We start from the raw sequence: 24274 nt of genomic DNA, 5'->3' as shown, positions 1-24274 counted from the left end.
GTTAGAAAAAAGAAACAGAAACAATCTGTTTTCTCAGGTCCATCATAAACTCATCCTGTCACGAAGGTCCAATAATGATGCTGTTCCTTTCATGCAGTGCAGAATCAGAGCAAAGGCGGCTGCGTCATCAGGCCAGTGCACTAAAGAGTTATAGCAACTTATCATTTAAGGTGCTTTTAAGTCGTTTTTCCGACTTTAGCTGTGAACGTGCGGCTATCAGGGAACGTTTTTGTGTTTCTGTGTGTGGAACAGTTTGAGTGTGGAGTTAAAACAATGTCCAAACATAAAGCACTTCAAAAAGAGGAAATCCACAGAAGAGGAAAAGTAAATGTCTCGGTTCAGTAAGTTGCTGCTTCGTTCTTATTCAGATTTTACAGTGAATGCTCCACAACTGGAGGTCATTGGCTTTAATGTGTGGAGTTATGAGTTGTTAAAATTAAATAATATGATAATAATTTGTATTTTAAGCAGTTTAATAGTCAGTGTTATTAGAAATATGTCTATTGCTGACAGATTATGGACGAGGATGGAATTAAATAAGTGTGCACTTCTTCCCAATGCTTTTGGATATGTAAACTGAGGATAGTTAGAGGATATTTTGCTTTATCTTGTATAGTTTTTTTGCTAAATGACTTTCTGTATATTGTTTACATCAGGGGTGTCCAACTCCAGGCCTCGAGGGCCGGTGTGCTGCAGGGTTTAGACGTGTCCTTGATCTTTACCTAAATGACCTCCTCAAAGTGTCCTGAAGTTCTCCAGAGGCCTGGTGATGAACTAATCATCTGATTCAGGTGCGTTGACCCTAAAACCTGCAGGACACCGGCCCTCGAGGCCTGGAGTTGGACACCGCAGGTTTGCATGATCAGAATAAATTGAGAAAACAGATCTGTTCAGTGAACAGTCAGCATGGATAACTCGGTTCATCTCCTGATGCCAAATTTAAGACCTGTGCTCAGCTCAGCTCCTTTAACAATCTGGGGAAGCTCCCTTTGTTGGAACTCACAGGGATGCTTTGTAGTCTGACATTTTTCTGGCACACACAAAGATCCACTGTCCCCACAAACACACCACCGCTGTCACCATCGACAGAAAATCATTGCAGCATTAACTGCAGTGTTTAATATCATCTGGTCGGCAGCTTGACTTCACAATTTGAAGGCAAGCTGCTCGTCTAAAGAGCGGGCCGTTTCATTTTATAGTCGCCAAAGCGATCAGTCAGCTGTGCGTGTGACGTGTCGGGGAAAGGCTGATAAAGCTACAGCAGCAAGGTCACCCCACACAGAGGCATTTTTCCTTGACTGCTAATGCAGCTAATGTGCAGCTCAGCGCTTACACCAGAAGGCGAGGAGAGAGGGAGGAACAGGAAATACATCTCTGCGGAGCGTGCGATGAATATCGGGGGACACAGGCGAGGAGGCAGATGCAAGAGAGACATTAAGTTCAGAGTCATTAGGCACAACACATGTGTCATTATATCATACTGCACGACATTCATCAGCCCTTTCATTACGAAGCCGTGGGAGGGCACAAAAGCAGAGGCTCGTCTGCCGCTGCTGTGAAAAGCAGCTCTTCTTTTAGGAAGTTCAGTGGGATGCTTTCCCCTCACGCTGCTGTATTTAAAGCAGCCTGTGTGACACTCAACCTGACTAAATCTGTCTGAGGCAAAGCTGAGGCATTCAACTCGCTGAAGAGGCGAGAGAGCCGGAGATACAGAGAGAGCGGCGCTCTGGCAAAGAGTGCACGGGTGACTGCTTAATGTTGTTCTCATGAGGACGAGGTCAGACAAGTTTACAGGGATAGAAATGAGTTGCAGAAAGAAGCAGGGGTCCAAGGATGGTTTCGGACTATCACCTGTGAACTTATTGTCAAATTTATTTAGATTTTACATCAGAGAAAGGATCACACAGGTTTTCCTGTGATCACAAAGTTACATTTATTTTTATTCCCAAGTTTTGGGCTAACTTATGAAGAACATCCACATCTACAATCCACTAACTGGTGTTTTGGGTCAAAAGAAGCTTTTAACAGCACCGTGAAAAAAGTGAACCGTTATCAGTGCAGGAATAACCTCAGCACATACGTGTCCTTAATCCTAAACCACAAATTGCATGGCCTAATTTCCATGACAAATCTTATCAACACTGGCCTCAGAGGGAACACAAACTAATTGCTGAGGCGTTAACGTTGGGTGTCTAATTAATCCTTGAGACGCGGGCTTTTGAGTTTTGAGGCTACAAAGGAGGATGGCTGCGAGGATCAAAGTCATTCCAGTCTGCTGCGGTGGGAGAGATTAGCAAAATACGGTGGAGGCACGGAGACAATCGAGCATCCGAGCCTTTCGGTTCCAGAGCACAACCAAGACCCCGGCTGCACGAAGAAGTCACCCTGCCCTTGTGCTTTGCTCGCTGACTGACACTGACACGTGCGAGGGCGTTATGTGATATCGTAGTAATCCCACTGAAGTCCCAGAGCCTCTTTTTCGTAACCCATGCAGGAGAACAGACACAGGAAGGAGTTACTGCTGCAGTAACTACTGACAGCGGGTTGTTGTTTTGATTTCGTAGTTTGTGACAGATGTGAGTGATTATGAGTTTCGTAAGCATGCATGTTGTTTATGCACCAAACTAAAGGAGAACGTTAGGACAAAAAATGTAGCTGGTTCCCTAAAAACACAGTGGCTACTGTAGGGGTGTCGAACTCCAGGCCTCGAGGGCCGGTGTCCTGCAGGGTTTAGATCTCACCCTGGGTCAGCACACCTGAATCACATGATTAGTTCATTACCAGGCCTCTGGAGAACTTCAGGACATGTTGAGGAGGTCATTTAAATCAGCTGTGATGGATCAAGGACACATGTAAAACCTGCAGGACAGTTGGACACCCCTGAGCTATTGGCCTCAAGGCTTTTCCCTTTGTGTATATAATTAACAAGTATTTATTATAAGTAAATGGGGCAGGTCACTCCAAAATCTTATAGTTATTTCAGCTTTTATATAAAAATAGGAGAACAAAATTGCAAATCTGCAGAAAAATACATAAAACTCTGCAGCAGTGTCTCTTTTCAGAAATCCTGAACCAGTTACTCAAAGAAAATACACAAACCTTCACGTAGGAACGAGTTTCTCTCACCTAACAGCTGATGGAAGCTGGCAGCAAGCTGAAATTTAAGCTCAGCTTAGGGCAGCAGCATTAATGTTTACATCGTGTCACACTGCCATGAGCGCGAGCCCCTCCTCATGGTTGAAAGCACCCTTGCTTCTGCACAGCGGTACAGTTCACATTCTCGAAGATAGCTCCATCATATTTAAGGGAAAGCAGACATCTCTGATAACTCCAACACTGGGAGCTCACAGCAGAAACAGTGTCGATAAACAGCAGCACAGCTCAGAGGAAAAACCCTGGATTTCGTGGTGAACTACCCCTTTAAGAACTGCTTCATGGAAACGTCACTGCATCATTTCATCATCGCTGCTATGGGTGAAACAGTCTTGATTCACTGAACGACTGCAGGTGTAATAGTAGAGCCAGATGTGCTGAAAATCCTTTCCCGCTATTTGCATCTCTACATGCGTGTTTCTGTAATGCTGGGCGAAACTATTACACAAAAGCATCTGTTTTCATGTAGATTCCCACACTGTAGATGGTTTTGAAGTTTAACCATCCATTTATGATCTTATGCTTATTTAATTCAGGCAATGCGAGCTCGCTGGACAGGTCACCAATCGCTCGCTCGCGTCCTGAGATTCACCAGGCTGAACCCACGCTGACAGAATGTGCAAACAAAACAGGACAAACCTGGATTCAAACCCAGCACCTCCTTACTGTGAGGCAACAGTGCTAACCACCACACCACCTGCCACGCATGTTGATGTTTATTTCTACACATAATATTCTCGAGCACAGATGGGAACAATAAACATCTCACAGCCTAGTTCCTGTCACAGAAACCTTTGGAAGCATTGGGCTATTATGTCTGCTGTTAAGTTACTGTCCCTGCACTGTGGGAAGCACGGGGACTTTCTATAAACTTATCTCTTCTTTCATTAAACTTAATAAACATATCGAGTCAAACAAAGCCAACATCTGAATAAAACTGGGATTCCTCTGATCTGACGATTAAAAACACAGTGTTAGATGTCTGATCAAGCATTCAATGCTTTCTGCACAGCTCTGCATACTTGACACTATTTAGATTTGTCCTACACATGTGTGTCTAGCCAGCCTTAAAGCCCTGGTTTCTTCTCTTTGCCCCGGCGCTGCCTCTAGCTAGTCGAGCCACCGTAAAGTTGAACTCATCTCCATTTCACTGGCCCTCCAACAGCCTGTAACCCATTCAAGGACCACTGGGTGCCACCCTCTCAACTGGATGACAGGCTGCTCTTCCATTCGGCAGCTGCCTGCTCAGGTTACCTCGACCAAGAGTGGAAAGAAGGTCTCATCTGCTGACAGCCCACTGCTCCACTGCATCACTCTGCAGCAGCACTCAGGAGGCACAGGCTGTCTCTGCACCCTGCATGCAGGAAAACAATCCTGCCTTGGCAGCTGAGGCTCCCTGTCCCAGCTAATATTGTGGTCTGATCCAAAAATAGCCTCACTTGTAAATCTTGCAAAGAGACAACTAAGATATGGGCTGTTCAAATCCACTGTCAGAGGCACGGAGTATTAACATGAAGCAGGCTGGTTCTGATTATCCTTTGTAAAGAAGAAGGAGGGAAAAGTCGATTTTATGATGTACTTTTTTCTTGCAGCCTCCAATACAAGAACAGCACCGGAGACCAAAATACAATGAAATGTGAGGAGGTGTGAACCGAGAAAAGGCAAACACTGCGAGCTCAAAGCAGATTAAACATGCACCTGTCCTCGAGTCTGTCCAATAGCATGGAAACTGACACTGAGGTGCACGACGCGGTGTGCAATAGTGCAGTCCACCTGCAATAGTTCGGAAATCCCGAGGAAAGTGATCTCGAAGGTAAACAACCTTAAACCAGAGGAGATGACTGACAAGAGAGAACCCCCTTCAATAAAAATAGGCTAACTATCAGCCAATCAAGGCCCGTGAGCTGCGTGTGAGGATAGTATGGACAACAACAGCTGCCCAGAGGGAACAAATGGGCTCATAACAGGAGGCAGGCTAAACAGACAATAACCGACCAGAAGGTCATAACTCGGATGTGCCAAAGTGGCCATTTTTCCTGAACACCTATTATCACAGCAGTGAATTTTGGAAACAGCACGAAATGCCAGTCAGAGCCATCGTTTACAGGCCTGCTGCCTGACCAGGTGTTGATTTTGGGACGCCCTCGTGGAGACAAAAGAACCGTGCCACCGCGAGGTGCGCGACGGCAGTGCGCCTCTTGTCTCGTTTTCCAACAGCGTCGCCTTCACCTGTCCTTCCCCTCCGCCTCCTCTCACTCACCCAGCACGCCGGAGGAGGTCTGTGGCGGAGCCGAGCCTGGATCCGGCCTCTCTGCGTCTCCTTGCGGCGCTCGGTGTCGGTGCCGGGAACTCTCGGGGCCGTCCCCGGAGGTGGTCGCGCCACCGGCGGCCGCCCCGGCTGCAGCAGCGCCCGCCGCTGCCGTCCCCGTGTCGGGCATGCTCTCTATCAGCGAGGAGCGACTGAGGATAAAGGTATTCTCCGGGAAATCGTGCAGCGGTGTCGCATCTCAAGAGGAAGGCAAAGCATGGGTGTAGCGTGGGGGTCAGAGTGGGGGTTAAATGAGAATGAAAGTGAAGTGAAGGTTGTTGGCGTTGGCGCAGCGGCGGATCATCCTGGTGGTACTCTGGAGCAGGATGCGCGGTTAGATGGAGAGCGCTCCTCCAACCACTACAGGAGGAGGGACAAAGAGAGGGAGGGAGGGGTGGATGGAGGGGGCTGTGTGACACACATGCACCTTCACGGTCGCTGACTGATTGTTGTCTCAGATTACATTACCAAAAATGTTAAATGTAACAAACCCGCACTACGCACGCTGTAGGAATTAAAAGAATCTGTCTGTTAGGATCATTTTATGCATGCATGTAATAGCGGTTCCTCCATCTCTGAGAGAAGTGTATTTTTATCACCTCGCAGGCTGCAGATCGAGGCCAAAAATAGAATCCAAATGGCTACATTAAAGGAAAACTCATTCAAAATGCATGGTTTTCACAGTGATGACATTACTTCACAGGCAAGATGCCCAATCAAATGATCTGGTGCTTTTAATGTGCACGCCTTTGATAATCCTTTCATAGACTATCACTCTTCTTTGACTATGATGGGAAAACTGAAGAAGCTGTGCAAAAAATATCTTCATGGATTAAATTTTTAGTGACACTTGGGTGTGGCTACCGGTAATATCGCTTCTCAGTCAAACACTCTACAGTAAACACGGCGTGGGGCTGTGTAATGTTTGCTTTGCTGCTTAATAAGCTTGGTCATTCCATCACTGTATCGCTAAGGCCAGTTTACATGGTCACACTGTCTTGAAAAGAGAGCAAAGAGCAGTCCTCCACCCTAAAGAGACACACGGCCCTCAAAATAAATGTTGTTACAGCAGAGCGAGTCAGATGATCCTCTGCAGGTAAAATATGTGCTTTGTCTTAAATTACTGTGTCTGCCCCTTTTCAACCTGTGGGGGAGTTGCTAAAGCATATGTTAGGAGTGCTTGTGTGTGCAAGGAAGGTGAACACAGCTATCGTTGTAGACAAAGATCATTTCATAACCTGGAATCATAATCGGGGCTGAGAGGTAACTGTCTCTGTTTGGACTGTATTCAGCAGCTGTGAGGTGGCAGCTGTCATGCTCTGTGCACACACTGAGCAGTCTATAAATTATTTAGATCCCAGGTTAAAGATTGCTCCCAGGCCTTGGGCCATGCCTCTTCACCGTGTACACAATCTATCATCTTGGTCGTCCCTCCTGGAGGCCGTGGTTCACTGTGCGGCTACAGAGGCAGGCTGGCAGCCCGCCTCCTCGTATGGCTCAGAAGCATCTCATCTGTGAGCACAAATTCTGCTTACTCACCACTCTCTGGGATGACAGCTGCAAGACGCTGCAGTGGGGCACGCACACACACACACACTGATGCACACAGTCTCTGTTTATATTCTGTTACATGCACGCATTTATGTAGTCTATGAAGAACCACAGATCAAAGCACTGTTAGTTTTAATAGACAGAACACAATCTAAACAAATACTGTAAAACTTATCATTTGAAATAAATTAAAAATAGTAGTGCTGTAAGAATAACCCTGTTTGCACTGCTGTTGATTCTCACACACTAAGGAATACTTTCCACCTTGTGCTGAAAAAAGCAAAACTTGACTGCTGATTTGTTTCCTGGTTAACATGTGCATTCTGCATAATGTGCCAGAGGTGTTTCCTCCAGTCTTTGATGATTTGGTAAGTAAATTGGCAGTAAAACAAACTGTGGTCTGTCCTGAACTGAATTTTACATCCTCCTTTTTCATATACTAACCACAAAACAAAGGTGACAGACATGTTGGCACGTACATCACACAAACAGTAGATCCTTTGATAGCAGGTGCATCACTGAGTTAATCATTTGAGTTCATGTAAACATAAGTTTAAAAAAAAACAGTAGTGATAAAAAGTGAAACGTTTATAGCCGCAATAAGAACGATATTAGCTACATACACAAAAAGTAAAACATTGGAATTTGCAGCAATGATCGATGTACACCAATGACAATGTTAATGAACCTTTTTGTGGCCTAAATCACATAAAATCCCTTCATATTAGAGGAAGATTTGTAAATATCACAACACAATTTCAAGTTAAACAAGACAAGAGTTATTTTCATGCTTTATTTCATGCAAAGCTACTTTTGTGGGGGGACAAAAGATTACTGTCAAACAGATTCCTTCCACAAAATAACCAACATTTTATATTTTAATGTTTAAATGGATGTATTTGTTTAACGTGATATAAAACAACAAAAAAGGCTGAAAATCAGACCTTTGATCCCGGAACGATCATATTTGAAATAGTCACACGGACCGAATTTTCAGCGTACGATGGGCGTGGCTTGAGATGGATTGACAAGCGTCGAACAAACGGGAGTGCTTAATCTGCTGTCGTTGTGAGAAACGCTAACCAATCGAAATCAAGAGTGGGAGGAGCTACATAAATGTGACTGAAAGATGGGAAGGAAAAGTCACGAGTGGGATGAGTGTGTAAATTATACTTTAATATAACATAAGATAAGACGCAAAAGAGTGAATGTCCGGATTTGGCAGGTAACATTAGCTTCACAGACACTCCGACGTTAACTGAAAAGAAGCAAAGTGGAAATAATGTGTTGGGTGTTGGTCTGTAGGAGAAGCGGCAAATAAATGAAACGTTTGGTGTCTCATACTGATGCTGCCGCTGCGGCCCGTGTGTGGTGGGATATGGAGAGCTGCTGTGCACACAGTCAGGATGAGGTTCGTTCTGTTTCCCGGTCTCTATGTCAAATTCATGTCTTTATTTTTATGGCTGCATTCACAGAAGCAAAATAGTGCTATTAAAATATAGATTTCTTTGGGCACTTTTCATTATTTACCCACTCAAGTTTAATGCTTGTTGTTACACTGACTTAACTTTCAGTGTTGTTTATTTAAGTGCTCATTTATAACTTTGATTTTGAGTTTAAATAATATAATAGAGATATAATAACTGAAAACAAGATGTAGAATATGTTATAGTATGAATCAGTCATTTTCTTATTTCCAGCCGTGGAGCTCCACCCTACAGGCTCTTCTCCTCTACCTGTGATGGAGCCCCAGCTGCACTGGCTGATGCTGACACCATCTTTGCGCTGTCGTCCGGGCACGGCAGGTGCGGGGTGGCAGTGGTACGTGTCAGCGGTCCCGCCTCAGCTACAGCCCTGAGGTGTATGGCTGGGTTCACGCAGCGTCTGCCCCCTCCACGCACCGCCCTGTTACGCAGCATCACAGACCCCCGCTCCACAGAAGTGCTGGACCGTGGGCTCGTCCTGTGGTTTCCAGGTCAGTTCCACTGGACCGTTCTAACATTTTGTTCTTCTCTGTTTTTGTCTGAGAATATGAGGATGTGGATATGTTTTTGTTTAGAAGCACATAAGTTACATCCATGTCCAAAGGTTTATCAGCATGTCCCAGATATGTAGACAGACTCGTACTTAATTATGATAACAAGGAAGTATTCCCTCAGCCAGTGTTATTGTTTTACATATCAGCACACAATATAAAAACGATGTAGTGTTTGCCAGGCAATAAAAGTAGGTAAATACAACCTGAGATGAATAATGCCTTATGATGTATTACACAGTGTTGTTATTCCTCAGGCAGGGACCACACCTTAGTTCTGATTAAACAGTGCTTATTGAAACAGGATGATGGATGGAGCGAGCAAAGATCTTGATTGATGCTGCGGTTTGGGAAAGGCCTCAAAGAGGATCAGCAGTTTCTTCTAAGTCCTGGGTACCAACAAGAGGAGAGGGTGGGTGGGGTTGGGATGCTAAGCCAAAATATAGAAGCAGTGTGTGAAAAACTAACTACGCTCCATGATTCAGGAACTGGTAGAACCCCATTTAGCAGCAATAGCTTGAAGTATTGTTGTGGAGGATTATAGGCTCACTCTTCTTTTCAAATGTGCTTCAGTTCACTGATTGTTTGTGGCTATTTATTAAGCCACAAGGCTGTAAAACAAGCCCAAACCTTCATCACTCCATCACTGTGCTGAAGTATTTGTGCTAAGATGCTGTTGGTCTCATCTGCCTAAAGCACATTGTCGCAGAAGGCTTGTGTTTGGCAGATGCAGCCATGCAAACAAAACATGCTAACTGAGTCTGAGACGTAGTTCTTTGTTTAGTTTTTTCCCCCATTTCTCTGAACACGACCTGAGCTTGGACTGACTTTGGTGGAAGGTCTACGCCTGAGAAGTGGAGCATCTGCCTCGAATGTTTTCCACTCGTGAAATAAGGTTTTTCACTGCATTGTTTGGAAATAGCGTGTAGAGGCTAAACGGTGGAAATAGAGCGGTGGCTGCTTTAACGGTGGGACACATTCTCTAAACAACATGACAGAGTTTGGTAAAACCACGTCATTTCTCACTAACCCACAACCATAGCTGCTGTGTTTGATCTAAAACCAGTAATAAATCTTTCCAGCATCTCACGTCCTGCCCGTTATTCACTTCAGTTCTCTTTACATATTTAAATAACTAAAGGATGCACAGAGTGTTGTTATTCCTTTGTTTGTTTCATCAGCTCCTCGTAGTTTCTCCGGAGAAGATAGCGTGGAGTTCCATATCCACGGAGGTCCCGCTGTCGTTACTGCTGTCTTACAGGCTCTTGGTAAGATGTGATTCTCAGTATAATGTTTTAAAAAACTTGATATAATTCAATGTGACAAGCAAACATATCCAGACTTGAGATGCAGCCATCCCTTTGAAGAGCGTTTTGAAGTTTGAGTCTTTGTAGCTTCCTGAGCTCTAAGCCTCCGTAAGTACGATATCTGTTGGAGTCAGGCGGCCATCCATCACTGCGACTTAAAACAGAGAACTGACGCATGCATCGCCGCGTCTGAGATACTTTTAATATGCGCTGTGGCAAGCGTGACAGTCCTCCTGTGCTTGATGTTTTTACTGCAGTTCTCCTGTTGACCTCCCAGGGGGCAGCATTGTACAAAGCAGAGAGTTTATGTGCTGTAAGGTGTTTTTTTCTAAGCAGGGAGGAATATTTAATATTACATTACCTTTGTTTTCAAGGTTCATTCACATAAAATTGTTGCCTTCATTTGGAAACCAAAAACACCGAGCGTGTCGGTGAGATCAGTCGAGTAAAATGTCTGTAATCAGGAGACGGTGACCCACGTTTGGTTTTGCACTCACTATTGTCTCTCCTGATGAGATTTGCAAAGTGTCTGAGAAAACAATGAACCTACTTAACCTGTAGTTGTGCCTGTTTTTGCTCTCTGCGTGAGTCATTGACCTTATGTTTTGTCCTCAGTGTGTGCATTGTGTGCGCACACGTCTCATACATTTCTTCATATTTGTGTTTACGTGTGTTTTTCAGGAAGCGTGCCTGGCTTGAGGCCGGCCGAAGCGGGGGAGTTCACGCGGAGAGCTTTTCAAGCAGGGAAACTCGGTTTAACGGAGGCGAGTGGAGAGGAATGTGTAAAACACATTGTTGTGCATCTAGAGTTATTATAGCGGCTGTTCGGGGATTTCATATGCATGAAATGTAAACAGGGACAACTTCTCCTTTTGCGTATTTTGCCCTTTGGCGATTTTATTTCATTGAGTTGTCTGATATTCCCATATTAATGCAACAACTGGGCCTCTGTAGATGTTTTTTTTAATATACAGCCTGAAGCATTAATAAAAGTCTGTTTGGATTTTCTGTGAAGCATAAAAACTAATATATTAACCTCACACAGGACATTGGATATGAATAACACGTACGAACAATTTAATAAAGTTTTTAACGGACTGTTTTGAGAGGAAAAGTAAAATAGCAGATGAGCCAAACGCTCGCAGGACTTTCAGATAAGATGAGTCTTATTGGTGCTGAAAGGAATTTGGCATCAGTGTCTAAGCTGAGGCAGCGACATCCCTCTCTAAACAGCAGCAGGATGCACTTTCCTGTAGATAACACCTAATGGACATAATAAGGGAAAAACACTTGATGAAACAGCCCGCACCACTTCTGAAAACTGTTGTCAGTGAACACAATTCATTTTAAAATTCGTGTTGGAAAAGATGATGGGACACGTTAAAGTTTGCAGATATGTTTTTTGGAAATCGTGGGCGCCAAAATGGGTTCTGCACGTATCCCAGCAGCCAGACTCTGGGTGCTGAACAGGCCTGAAGACCCACATCTGCGTATTCAATGGGCTGCATTACATATATTTATATACGCCTCAGCCAGAAAGGGCAGTTTGTGAAAGATGTCGGCTTCATCAAAACCAAAAAATTATTAGTTATGTTGTGTTATGTTAAAAAATAATAACAATGACATTTCTAACTTTTAACATTTGATATGTTGTGTTTAAATACTCTTTGAATGATTTGGAAATTATTGAATTTTTCACTTTATTTTAAACTTTTTGGGAGAAACGTTTGTTATGACAGGAGACAGAAAGGATGTGTACACATTAAACATTCCAGTATAAGGATATATGTAACATATGGTGTGTGATTCATAGGTGGAGGGGCTTGGGGATCTGATCCACGCAGAGACAGAGGCCCAGAGGAGGCAGGCTCTTAGACAGATGTCAGGCGAACTGGGACGCCTGTATCAGGACTGGAGCGACAGACTGAAACGGGTACGTCCTCTGGTAGAAAAGCAGCTGGTTTGAAGAAGTATTTGCCCGTTTTCATGATGTTTTAGTTATTTCTGTGTCACACATACATATTTAATTCATTTACACCTGCCGGACCTGCTGAATCAAGAGAAAATGAAGTAGTATAAAAGATCTGAAAGAGAAACTGCTGAGAAACAAAGTCAGCTTGGAAAGAGTCGCAGAGCATCGTCTTTCAGCTGCGGGGAACAACCCAGGAGTGACCGGCCGACCAAAATTACTCACATCGACGACTCATCCAGGAGGAAGAACATCTAGAGAGCTGCGGGGCTCATGTGGGAAAATAAATTGAGGACCTATCCTGATGAGTCAAAAGCTGGACTTTTTGGAGTATTTGAGGTCATCCACGTCGCCCCAGCCAATCACAGCAGATGGCTCCGCCCCTCCCTGAGCCTGGTTCTGCTGGAGGTTTCTTCCTGTTAAAAGGGAGTTTTTCCTTCCCACTGTCGCCAAAGTGCTTGCTCTGATGTTGTTGGGTTTTCCTCTGTGTGTATTATTGTAGGGTCTACCTTACAATATAAAGCACGTTGAGGCGCCTGTATAAATAAAGCTGAATTGCATTGAATTGAAAAACTGACGCGGCGATTCAGTCAAACCTGGTGGTGGTCGTGTGATGGTCTGGAGCTGAAACCAGGAATTCTGCCGCCTACAAGAAAATCCTAAACTTGCTCCGGTCTTCAGCTGGACTGGACGCAGCAGCTTTGACACCCGGTCTCTCCTCCTCGCGTCTCTGCACAAACAGAAAGCATCTGTTTTAACTCATTCCGAGTTAGCTTGGCACCTGAAACGAGGGGAACTTCTGGAGTTTTCCCAGAAGAAACTCAGGAAAGAACCTGTCCGGACTGTGCTGTAGGTCGGGATTCACTTGCTTCGTACCAACACAATGCATTTTTGTACCTCCAAGACTGCAGTGTTGATGCAGCAACCTATGGGAGTCTGAGGCTTCCTGTTTTCAAGTTGCTGCAGTCCGTGTGTTTCTGTTCAATGCTTGGATTCAAAGTGATAGTCTTTCCAGGGCACATGTACACAAAGTACTTTTAAAATATTAAAGTCAGTTCAGTTTGACCTCGCAGACATGGAATTAAAAGAAAATCATATGAATCCAATCAGCCAGCGTAACAGTTAAACAGAAGGTTTCTAAAGTCTTAATAACTTTTTTAAATGATTGAACTTTTCTCACAGATATGGATAAAATGCTCAGACAGGAGAGTCAGCAGCGGTCGAGTGAGTAACGGCAGCGTTTCCTCGGATCAGTGATGTGATTCACTTTCCAGAGAAAAATAAAAAAAACTAATTTTTAGCATTCGTGGCATCAGACCTGTGTTAACATTTTTATTTCCTGAGGAAAAGTGTGATATTAGTGAGCAGACAAAGCGGCACATCTGTTTCTGACAACTGTCGTTTTAGAAAAGTGGTTAAAACCTGCTGCAGTGTTTACTGAACGTCTGAAGCATGGCTAACGTTTATCTGAAAATGACCACGGTCGAATAAAAGCATGATACAGTACGTGCAGCGGTATTGTTCTTCTTATCTGTGTGAAGTATCCTGTGTGTGTCATAAATCAGTAGGTGTAGCTCAGGTTGGGAGAAATGAACGCAAATTTAAATCCCAGGTTAGACCGTTTTTGCTCCGATACTGTAGCTCGGTGCCGTATTTTGCTTTATTATTTCTAAAGATTTAAAAAGCAACGATGTTCATTTGTGGTTGAGTTGATGCATGCAGTCCAAAATGATAAAGAAGTCATTGTGAGTCAGGCCCAAAGTTAAAGGACGCTGACGTGTTGCCGTGCGTTGCTGTGCGTTTGTGTAATCCTGACCTGATCGTGGTTTTTGTTGGTGTTTTGCGGAGGCAGCTCACAGGAGAAGGTCGCTGACCGCGGATGAACACTTGAACTCGCTGGATGTGGGCCAAGCCCTTTTGTACTCTGACCTGTTTTGAAAAGCATAAAACGTTGGTCTTTCAATACTTTGGCACCAGACCTGACCAGCCGGTCCAGGTGTTCTCCCCTGAGAAAACCTTCTTAATTTGCTTGTTGGCAGCTGCTGAGCTCGGTTCCCAGAAGCTTTTAAAACACGGCTTTATTTTGGACGCGCATTTCTGAGAAGATTGCTAATAAAAAAGTATCCTATATGTTCATGTTGGTGGAGGTCAAACCTGCATTTGACACTAAACAATGCGGCTTTTTTAACCATAGGTTTCCCACATTTAGAAATTGATTCAACTATGGGAATCTGATGCTTCCTGTTTTTCTGGAGCTATACCGCTATTGTGTTTATGTTCCACAGTGTCAGTGAAGATACTGATCTTGGTGGAAATGCTGAAGCTTTTCTCTATACAGAGCTATTCCTGAGCTTAAATCTGGCAGTGAAGCAAACCTACAGAAAGACTCAGCAAAAGGGATTTATGTTCATATCTGCAGATAAGTGACGTGAATAACTGGACGGCTCAAAAGGAGAGAGCTTCTTCTTGCTTTTACCTTGAAACTGAACTTAGAGGACAAACATTGAGTGATATCAGTGACTTACAGGCTTGTTTCTGAATGACATCACTGCAGGCACAGCGACCTGCTGTTCACGAGTCTCCGGCTCTCTGTCGTGTATTTTTCTGGCCTGGTGTCACATTTCATGTAAATAAGCTTTGCAGTAAAAATAGAAAAAGTAGCTTCATTTTTGTAAGACTCCTCCAGAAATGTTATGCTTAAGTCATTGAAGGAGCTGAGCTTTAGCTCCCTGATTTCACCCCTCCCCTCCCTGTGTCTTCACAGTGTTTGGCCCACGTCGAGGCCTTCATAGACTTCAGCGAGGATGAGCTCATTGAGGACGGGGTCTTGAACCGAGGTACCTGTGCACTTTGACCTTTGCGAAACAGCAACAGGGCAGTCATGCTTTGGGGTTTAAAGGGGTTAAAGGGAGAGAGGAGTCCGACTGTTCTTCCTGTTATGAGCTCTAAGTGGCAATTTTTCCGAGGGTCATTTTCTTAGGATGTGTTGAGAGGACGGCCAGAAGGGGAGTTGAGGCATTTCAAAAACAAGCCTACTCCCAGGAAGAGTGCCGTCAGCGGCCCGACTGGGTTTCCTATCCTCTCAGCAGACCTGAGAGGGAGCGACCTCCCCTGTGAGTGTCGCCGGTCGTCTGGCACTGCCAGATTCTTTCATAAGTCTCAAATGTTTTGAGATTTGAGCACAAAGCCTGGGAACGGGTGTTTGTTTTGGTGGTGACTAATGTTGGCTCATGCCACAGAGCGGAAAATAATAATAGACTTAATAATAGACTTTCAAAAATAGGAAAGGTGGTATAAATACTTTGCTTTTCCACCTGCAAAGATTTATCTGACATCGTGTTCATTTTTACCTTCAAAGTGGCCAAAATTTGAGTGAAGTACTTTGTCCATCGAAGAGTTCGAAGAGTTTTAAGGAAAAAGAGGACAGCAATGTATTTTATAATGCCTCTGTGTCTGTGCTGATCCCCTCATAGTGGACGTGTCAGTAAGTGATCTGCAAGCGGAGATTGAGCGACACCTGAAGGACGAGAGACGGGGCGAGCGGCTTCGCAGCGGGGTCCAGGTGGTGATCGCGGGAGCTACGAATGCAGGAAAAAGTAGCCTTCTTAACAAACTCTGTAAGAGAGCCGGAGTCGGACACACCCTCACATACAGCCAAAGGATCAAATTATAATGTACAAAGAATATTTTTAATATATATTTTGATGGCGAATCAGGGAAAAAGATATCTGTCATCTCAGAAGTCAGAGGAAGTCTGTGCTGCGTCCCATCAAGCACAAGAAACCTGGTTTTTCCTTCTCATCAGAAGTTTTTAGCATCTGTTTGAAAAGTGCAAAAGTTTCTGATGGATCGATCCGGCTCATCCAGTGCAGCATCAGGAACGACTTTAGGGAATCGCAGCACATTTGGTGCAAACACCAACGTGGAGTCAGAGACGAGCCGATCACGGCCCAGCGTCACTGAGACCACAGTGAACATGTTTGTGAATGAAAACGTGGACAGCTTGGTTACATTTTATATCCAGAAGTCAACGTTCAGCTTCACTGTGACATCAGCATGGTGATATATTTAAAACCATAATTCAGACTTGGGCTGGGTTTAAATATCGATTTCCTGATTCAAATCATTTTTAGTTTGAATGAAGCGATATCGATTCATTAAATGTATTTTACCAGAAACGCCAGAATCTCAGGTTAAAGCTCACAAAACGATTTAAAACAGCAAATGAGGGCAGCTACACGGATCCACACAAGGATGCAAACACGAGTGTGGACCGTTCACCCGACAGCACGGACACGCCGTCGGGGCTGAAAGTCGACGTCTCAGATTCTGAAGCTGCAGGTTTCGTCACTCTGACCAAAACTGACTGAAGCAGCAAAAGAAGATGAAAACTTCTCGTCATTAATCTCTCTGACTTTGGCTGTTTTGTTTCCACCACGATAAAAGTCTCACTTCCTGCACAGCTCTCTCTCTCAGTGTACTCGGAGACCAGTTTACCATCAAAATCTCTGCTTTCTGCATTATTCACTGATTATTACGCACAAGTCGGCTGTTGTGTTCAGAGCTGTCGGCCTCATTTCTGCTGTTCAATCCAGAGGAAATGTAAACTTTTTAAAATTCTGCCTCTGTAACTTTGCTTCACCTCAGCAGCATCAGGTAACGTTCACATGTTGATTCATGGTTTTCTTCAGTTTTTGATTTACTGCAGAATATTTTTAAGGTCATCTGCTATAAAAAGCCAGGCCTGTGTTTTATCCTCAGTCACACAAAGTTACAGCTCTGATGAAGTGTCAGCTTTGTTTTTATACATAGAAGTCGATGCTCGGCCCTGATTCAGAACCAAAGAGGAGATTGTGACCATGTTTCATATTTGGTTGGATAAAGAGTTGGTGACTTACCTTTGTGCCCAGTTCCTTCAGTTCAATCCTTCATATTCTTCACTAAATGTGAAAGAATAATAATGAAAGGAGTCTGGATGGAAACATAAATGCACCTGAGAGCTTTCACACCTTTACGCTGCAGCTTAAGTCAAAGAGTTTGTTCTAGTTTTTGATTAGACAAAACTTTCACCTTTCGTCTAATCAAAAGGTGAAAGTTTTTAACTTCTGTTTTTCATCCCAGATTTTTGTATGAAAGACGGGAACCTTTATCTCTGTTTTACGCTTGTGCTGGTGCTTCAGGTGACAGTGGAGTCAATCTGTAGTAGGGCTGCCACAGACGATTATTTTGATAGTCGACTAGTCAGCGATTATTTTTTGCGATTAGTCGACTAATCAGATCATCATCCATTGGACGTAAAACTACAGCTTATTGCACCAGCAGCATCTGCTCTTATATAACTATCATTAGCTTACAGCTTTAACTGTTTAAGGTCTGTGCTAACTAAAAATAAAGACAAGATGATAGTTTATTAAATTTTAATGAAATTTGCAGATTGTTTCGGTGAAGTTTAATAAACTGCTTGCTATCTAAACTATAACAGGACACCGGAGTATATTCTGGAGCATCTCACACTTCTGATAATCAGCTGTCTGCTTGACGTTTATTCAGCTGTGTAAAAACTATAACTTTAATCTCAGCCAAACCGATTTACTCAGGAACAAATAAAATACTAAAAAAAGCCAAACAATAACATTTTAAGTTATCTAAGTGACTCATATATCATGTTTAACCTGAGTAGCGAAAGACAGCGGTGGGTTTGAAAACGATTTGCCGGGAGTCCGGTGTTCTCACGGCTCTAGTGAGCCTAGCCCCCGGCTAACTATCAAGCTAGTGGGTAACAGACGTCTCCGAAAACGTCGGAGCGCTTTTGAAAATATGCGGTGTCTTGATAAACTGAGCAGATATTTGAGGTTTACACAGCTACATTCTCGCCTGAAAATATGTTAAACGTTTATTTTGTGACCCAGAAAGAATAATAAGAGTAATATTAAAACTAACTAGCTGCCGCCATTGTTGGAAACTGAGCTGGCCCGCGCTATGAATTCTGGGACACAGCTTCTTCTTCGGGGTTTAACGGCAGCTGGCATCCTTGTACATGCAGTGCTGCCATCTTCTGTTTCAGTCCGTTATTACACTCTTAAATCCTACTACTCATTCCTGCGTCCTTTGTGATCTTACAAAGCTTCAAACGACGCGTCGACTATTAAATCAGTCGTCGACGATTTTGACTAATCGTGGCAGCCCTAATCTGTAGAATAAACACTTAAAAGAATAAAAACATTTAAGATTTAAGTAATATTTTCACATTTGTTAGATACGTTTCTGTAGAGTTTAAATGTGCCGCTTCTCTCTAATTATGTATATGTTTGGTGTTTTGTAATATGAGGACATGTTTCCTGACATAATGTCGAACCTTTTAATGTAAGCTCTCCGGTCTTGAAGCTCGGATGTCTTCGTATCAGAGCGATCGGTGTATTTGACAGATGTCAGATAAAGTCCTTCCTGCTATGATTCGTGCTCCGGTGGCTCGAGCTCACACCCAGAAGCACAGATATGTCAGCGTTATTAGACCCGGGAGATTTCTCTGGTTATAAATGATCTGCTGTATTGCAGGTGATGAAATGACCAAATTATTACTTTGAGAAATGCACACAATGCTTGTTTTTTTGTGACAGGCAAGTTTATTCATTAACATTTAAAAACATTTTGTATTCCAGGTCAGAGACCTGCAGCCATTGTGTCTCCCATTGCTGGCACCACCAGAGATGTGGTGGAGACGGCTCTGGACCTCGGTGGGTTCCCCGTCCTCCTGAGTGACACAGCTGGCCTCAGAGACAGCTCGGACCTGGTGGAGAGAGAGGGCGTCCGCCGCGCTCGGGAAAGGTAGCGCATGGAAACCTCTTAAAGTTGGACTTCTGTTGCATTGTTTTGCTTTCATGTTAATAGAAAGAAATGAAGACTGATGTTCGAATACTTGCACAGGACAGGAATGCAAGTGAGTATTTATTGCAAAGTACTGCATTATGTATGATTTAACAGAACATATTGGCCTGCAGACCAATGCGAAGTGACCCTGGAAACAAAGAAAGGAAGAAATAAGTCATTTCTGTAATGTCTGTCCTACCCCAGAGTTTATATTGATGCTAGTTATAAATACACAGTGCAAACACTCTCAGGAGGTTGCATAACGAAGAGTCCCCTTTCCTCGTTGTACCGTCGAGAAGTTTCGTGTGTAGGAGGGATGAACATACAGTATCAGGCCATTCAGCATGACAACACATACATCTCTGCAGTCGGACTCAAAAATAGAAAACAGTATCCGCCGTGATGGAGCCGCGAAGGCTTTAAAACAAGTTTAGAAGTTCCACATAGAAATGGTAAACTAGTAAAGACATGAGGAATAAATAGCAAACAGAGGAAACATGCAAACGGCACAGAGAATAAAGAAACAGGTCAAGAGTAGAGGCTGGTAGGAGCCCCGAGGAAGCAGGTGAGGCACACAGAAAATCTTCTGTTTGACAATTATAACTTAAAGCTGGTTGCAGTGCATGTATGCCCGCCAAACGAGATAGCGCTGGGCTCTACAGTGTTAACGGAAGCTAAAGCCGAGTCGTTAGTGCCAAGTGTTAATAAAATATCTGCACACCGAGTGTGTTTGATTTAAAGACAGACTTTCTCCCTAATATTAGTTTTAGAAATATTGGAAACAAACCTGAAATCATAGAAGAGATCAAGGTTATCAAGGTCTCAAGCACAGGCTGCGCCACAGCGTACTTAAACCAAAAATGAAGGACACATCCTGAACGGTATTATCTATGACTCATTTGTGCCTCTTTAGGGAGGTGAGGTGGTAGGACGGCAGGAAGTAGGCTTATTTAGACTACAGCAGGTTTTTAAATATATTAGACCAGATCAAACTTGTGTAAACTAGTCGGGCAGATGGCTTCAGGTAGCTGATTCTAACAAGGTTTCAATGTCAGTTCAGTGTGCGAGCTAATGAAAGGGCTAAAACCTTAAAGCTTTCACATTAACTTTACATAAACAGTGTATGTTTCTACACCACATAAAGACAGCTGAGCCCTGTGATGGGCAAAGGTGGGCTTCGGTCCCCCTGCTGTCCCAAACTGAATATGAAGTTAAGATGGATGAATAGAAGGACAGCTGGACGGGTGGAGGGACTGATGGAGTGACAGATGAATGGGTGGAAGGATGGAATGAAGTACAGATGCACGGATAAACAGATGGATGGATGGATGGATGGGTGGGTGGCTAGTATGTGAGTCAGTGGGACATGAAGGGGCCTGCAGTGAAAGAAGGACCCTCATACTTGCAGGCTGTACTCACTGGTATAGAGTAAAGTGAATACTGAACCTCATACATGTGTCAGCCTTCACAGTACTACGCTGTATTTTTCTTATTCGTCACCTTCCGACTCCCAAAATGAGCACAGTATCAGCTTTGCTGTCACTGCTGGTATAAATCCAGGTGTGTCCAGAGGAATGCCATTTCCAGTGCAAATGCAGTCTCATCCCTTCACTCCTTGTTTAAGTTATGTGCCTGACCTGGTGGCTCTATAGGAAGGGCAGGCAGTTTGTGTTCTGTGGGAAACTGCTTTTGCAGGGAGCAGGAGAAAGGCTCGTGACCTGGGTCACTACAGGAAGGACGTGGTAAGTACAAGCATCCGCCTCCACTCCTGCTGCTACCTCGCAGTGAGACGGATGCAAGGAACCAGTATTTCACGTGAATACCATTTAGAGTGATGGGATGTCCCTGCCAGCTTTTCCGGGCTATAGCTTATAGTTCGTTTGTGAAACAGAACAACAGTCTCTGCTCTGAGATATCTTGGTGCGCAGCCAAGAGCGGGCACAGGTGGTGGGAAACGTGTTTGGGCTTGATGTATTTCCCAACAGTACTGCCATAGATTGTAGAGCATAAAGGAGCTATACTTTATCCTAGAGGAACCACCTGTAGCACAAAAACCACCACAAAAGCAGTTTTGAGTGCCGGTGTTTGTTCGTCTGTGTACAGTGCAAGATACAGATGTGAAGGTCATGGTCGGTGGGGTCTGAACCATAAATCGTCAAAGTAAGAAGTAAGAGGCCCCAGATTATTTTTACTCAGTACTCCTGGTTTGGACTACAACTACTTTCGCCCTTCACCTTCCTTTTGACCTCAGCTATCGCCCATAAAGTGTCCTGACTGCATCTTACGATTTTCACGCTGTTGTGGAAAAGTTGCCTCAAATAAACACATTTCAGGATCCACGTCTGAAATACTCACGACTGTCCTTGTTGTGGTTACCAGAACACATTCAGCCATGGAAACACACACGGTGATGAGAAATACCTGCCACGCCATCATTACAGGTCGAGTGTCAGCAGAGGGTTTGTGACTAAAGTGGAGGCTGCTCTGTTTCTCCAGGGTGGAGCAGGCAGATCTGACGCTGGTGGTCGTGGACTCTGCTCATCTCCCCTCTGAGGTAGACCGAGCCGCGGCGTTCTTGCGGGAGCACCTGAGGAGTGTGCTGCCTGACACAGGTACCGTGCCATGCGTTTGTCTACTGATGCACCGACTGCATTTTAAAGACGTTTGACTTTCACAGAAAGCCTTGGTGCCTGTAGCTGTCTGCAGTTAGTTAGTTAGAGTCTTAAACACGTGCATGAGGTAACCCCAGGCAGAGACAAATGAGGATCAGTCAAGTTAACTTACCACATCATGTCCTGCAGACAGGTGTCTCCTGGTGTTGAATAAGGCCGATCTGCTGCCTGAGAAGCAGAGACAAAAGCTGGACACGGAGCTGAGGGGTGTCTCTGGTCTCCCTGCTGTCCGTCTGATCTCCTGCCAGACTAACGAGGGACTGAAGGCCTTCCTCACAGTGCTGCACAGCAGTGTCAAGACTCTGTGAGTTTGAGTTTTGTTTTGTTGCCCCAGTGCGAAGGCCAAGTCTCATTTGAATGTCCTCTTGCAGGATGTGTGAGATGGCTGTACAAACTGAACTGATGGCAGGGATCAATCTTAACTGTTTATTTGTTAAGGCAGTCTTCCCAGTGCATCTTTATCTTTGTAGTTCTCCTCCAGAGGCTCTTCACATTCGCTGATTAACTTCCTCTGTAGGTGTGGCGACCCTCTGTTCGGTGCCCCCACCCTGACACAGGCTCGCCACCGGGCCCACCTGCAGCGGTGCGCGGCGGCTCTGGCTCAGTATCAGCGGTACCGTGACACTGACCTCGCTCTGGCAGCCGAAGGTGTCCGTTTAGCTGTCACCAGCCTGGGCCGGATCACTGGACGGGTCGGCGCAGAGGAGATCCTGGACATCATCTTCAAAGACTTCTGCATTGGAAAATAAAAGAGTGAAAAACTGACAGATATGCGATCGCCGGCTGCTCTGAGAGGAAAATCGCATTCCTGCAGTCTCACGGTGTCAGAAAACAGGACTGAAAGGACACCGCTGGGCGCTGAGCCAGGCGTCGACACACAGCTGAAAGAAAAAACTCTGTGTTCTTGGCCGCTGAACGCGTGCGCTCCCAGGACGCTAAAATGTTTTCTGTTGATGCTTTTTATCAGCCAAAATAGTTTGAGCATGATGACAGGTGCCTCAAAGGCCCAATATACCGAACAAGTGTTTGGCAAGCCTTGAGTCGTAATTTGAAAATAGATGTCGAAATCCTTTGAAGATCGGCCTCCTGGGCTGCAACACAACAGCCCAGATCTTTCAAATATAACCTGCAAGGTCATGGACTGAAGGTTTGGGTGTTTACTTGTACCGCAGGAACATGACTTATTTTTTTTACTTTGCGCCTTTATTACATTTATTTATTTTCCAAAAAAGAACTAATACTAATCAGAATGATTGTGTCGCTTTGTTACATGTTGCTGTGTTACGTTACTTTGGACCCTTAAATAAATGAGATCGTGTGTATTTTTGTAACAAATAAAAATTCTCTTTAAAGATACACAGAAGCTACGTTCTTGTTTTTTTGCTGAAGATAAAACAGTGAACTAAAAATACTCGGTGCCCTCTTTGAGTCACTAATAATAAAAATAATAATATAAACCACGGTGCAGCACGGTGGCACGGTGGTTAGCACTGTTGCCGCACAGCAAGAAGGTCCTGAGTTCAATTCCAACATCAGGCCGGGGTCTTTCTGTGTGGAGTTTGCATGTTCTCCCCGTGTTTGCGTGGGTTCCCTCCGGGTACTCCGGCTTCCTCCCACCGTCCAAAGACATGCAGCTTGTGGGGATAGGTTAATTGGATAATCCAAAATGTCACTAGGTGTGAATGTGGGTGTGAATGGTTGTCTGTCCCTGTGTGTTGGCCTTGCGACAGACTGGCGACCTGTCCAGGGTGTACCCCGCCTCTCGCCCTATGACAGCTGGGATAGGCTCCAGCGCCCCCCGCGACCCTGAAAAGGATAAGCGGAAGTGAATGGATGGATGGAATAATATAAACCCATCAGCTACTCGTTAACAGTACAAAATTAGCCTCCCTCATGCTATTAAACATCAAGGGATTTTTACAGCTTTTCAAAACATATTACTACATATTACATAATAAACAAATATAACACACACCAATGAGTTAGACTGCAGGAATGTCTTAAAGATATAAAGACCTGGATGGCCTCTAACTTTCTGCTGTTTTGGCTTCCTGTTAAATCCAGAATTCAAAATCCTGCTCCTCACATACAAGGTCTTAAATAATCAGGCCCCATCTTATCTTAATGACCTTGTAGTACCATATCACCCTATTAGAGCACTTCGCTCTCGCTCTGCAGGCCTACTTGTTGTTCCTAGAGTATTTAAAAGTAGAATGGGAGGCAGAGCCTTCAGTTTTCAGGCCCCTCTTCTGTGGAACCAGCTTCCAGTTTGGATTCAGGAGACAGACACTATCTCTACTTTCAAGATTAGGCTTCAAACTTTCCTTTTTGCTAAAGCATATAGTTAGGGCTTGACCAGGTGACCCTGAATCCTCCCTTAGTTATGCTGCAGCAGACGTAGGCTGCTGGGGA

General features: G+C 44.3%; 2 protein-coding genes across 4 annotated transcripts in view; one reads left to right on the top strand and one right to left on the bottom strand.

Annotated features, from left to right (window-relative positions):
- The window catches only part of ano8b (anoctamin 8b), a 43346-nt gene extending 37755 nt beyond the window's left edge, over nucleotides 1-5591 (bottom strand). For both annotated transcript variants that reach the window (XM_026146450.2, XM_026146451.2), the window contains exon 1: nucleotides 5414-5591. In XM_026146450.2, the coding sequence (XP_026002235.2) occupies nucleotides 5414-5591 (178 nt within the window). The remainder of the gene's footprint in view (nucleotides 1-5413) is intronic.
- gtpbp3 (GTP binding protein 3, mitochondrial) lies at nucleotides 5488-23218 on the top strand. 2 transcript variants are annotated; one of them, XM_026146361.2, is made up of 12 exons: nucleotides 8081-8237; nucleotides 8318-8423; nucleotides 8713-8987; nucleotides 10229-10315; nucleotides 11036-11118; nucleotides 12168-12287; nucleotides 15088-15160; nucleotides 15797-15940; nucleotides 18983-19148; nucleotides 21687-21802; nucleotides 21992-22166; nucleotides 22380-23218. In XM_026146361.2, exons 2-12 carry the CDS (start codon nucleotides 8359-8361, stop codon nucleotides 22609-22611), a joined length of 1536 nt encoding a protein of 511 aa, XP_026002146.1. In that variant the 5' UTR covers nucleotides 8081-8237; nucleotides 8318-8358; the 3' UTR covers nucleotides 22612-23218. The 2 variants fall into 2 exon arrangements, with proteins under 2 accessions (XP_080147793.1, XP_026002146.1); XM_080291667.1 differs by lacking the exons at nucleotides 8081-8237; nucleotides 8318-8423 and adding an exon at nucleotides 5488-5625.
- The last annotated feature ends 1056 nt before the right edge of the window (nucleotides 23219-24274 follow it).

The sequence above is a fragment of the Astatotilapia calliptera genome, chromosome 17 (genome assembly GCF_964374335.1).
Source record: "Astatotilapia calliptera chromosome 17, fAstCal68.1, whole genome shotgun sequence".
In the NCBI taxonomy this organism is placed as follows: domain Eukaryota; kingdom Metazoa; phylum Chordata; class Actinopteri; order Cichliformes; family Cichlidae; genus Astatotilapia; species Astatotilapia calliptera.
This window is presented reverse-complemented; position numbering and strand designations above follow the sequence as displayed.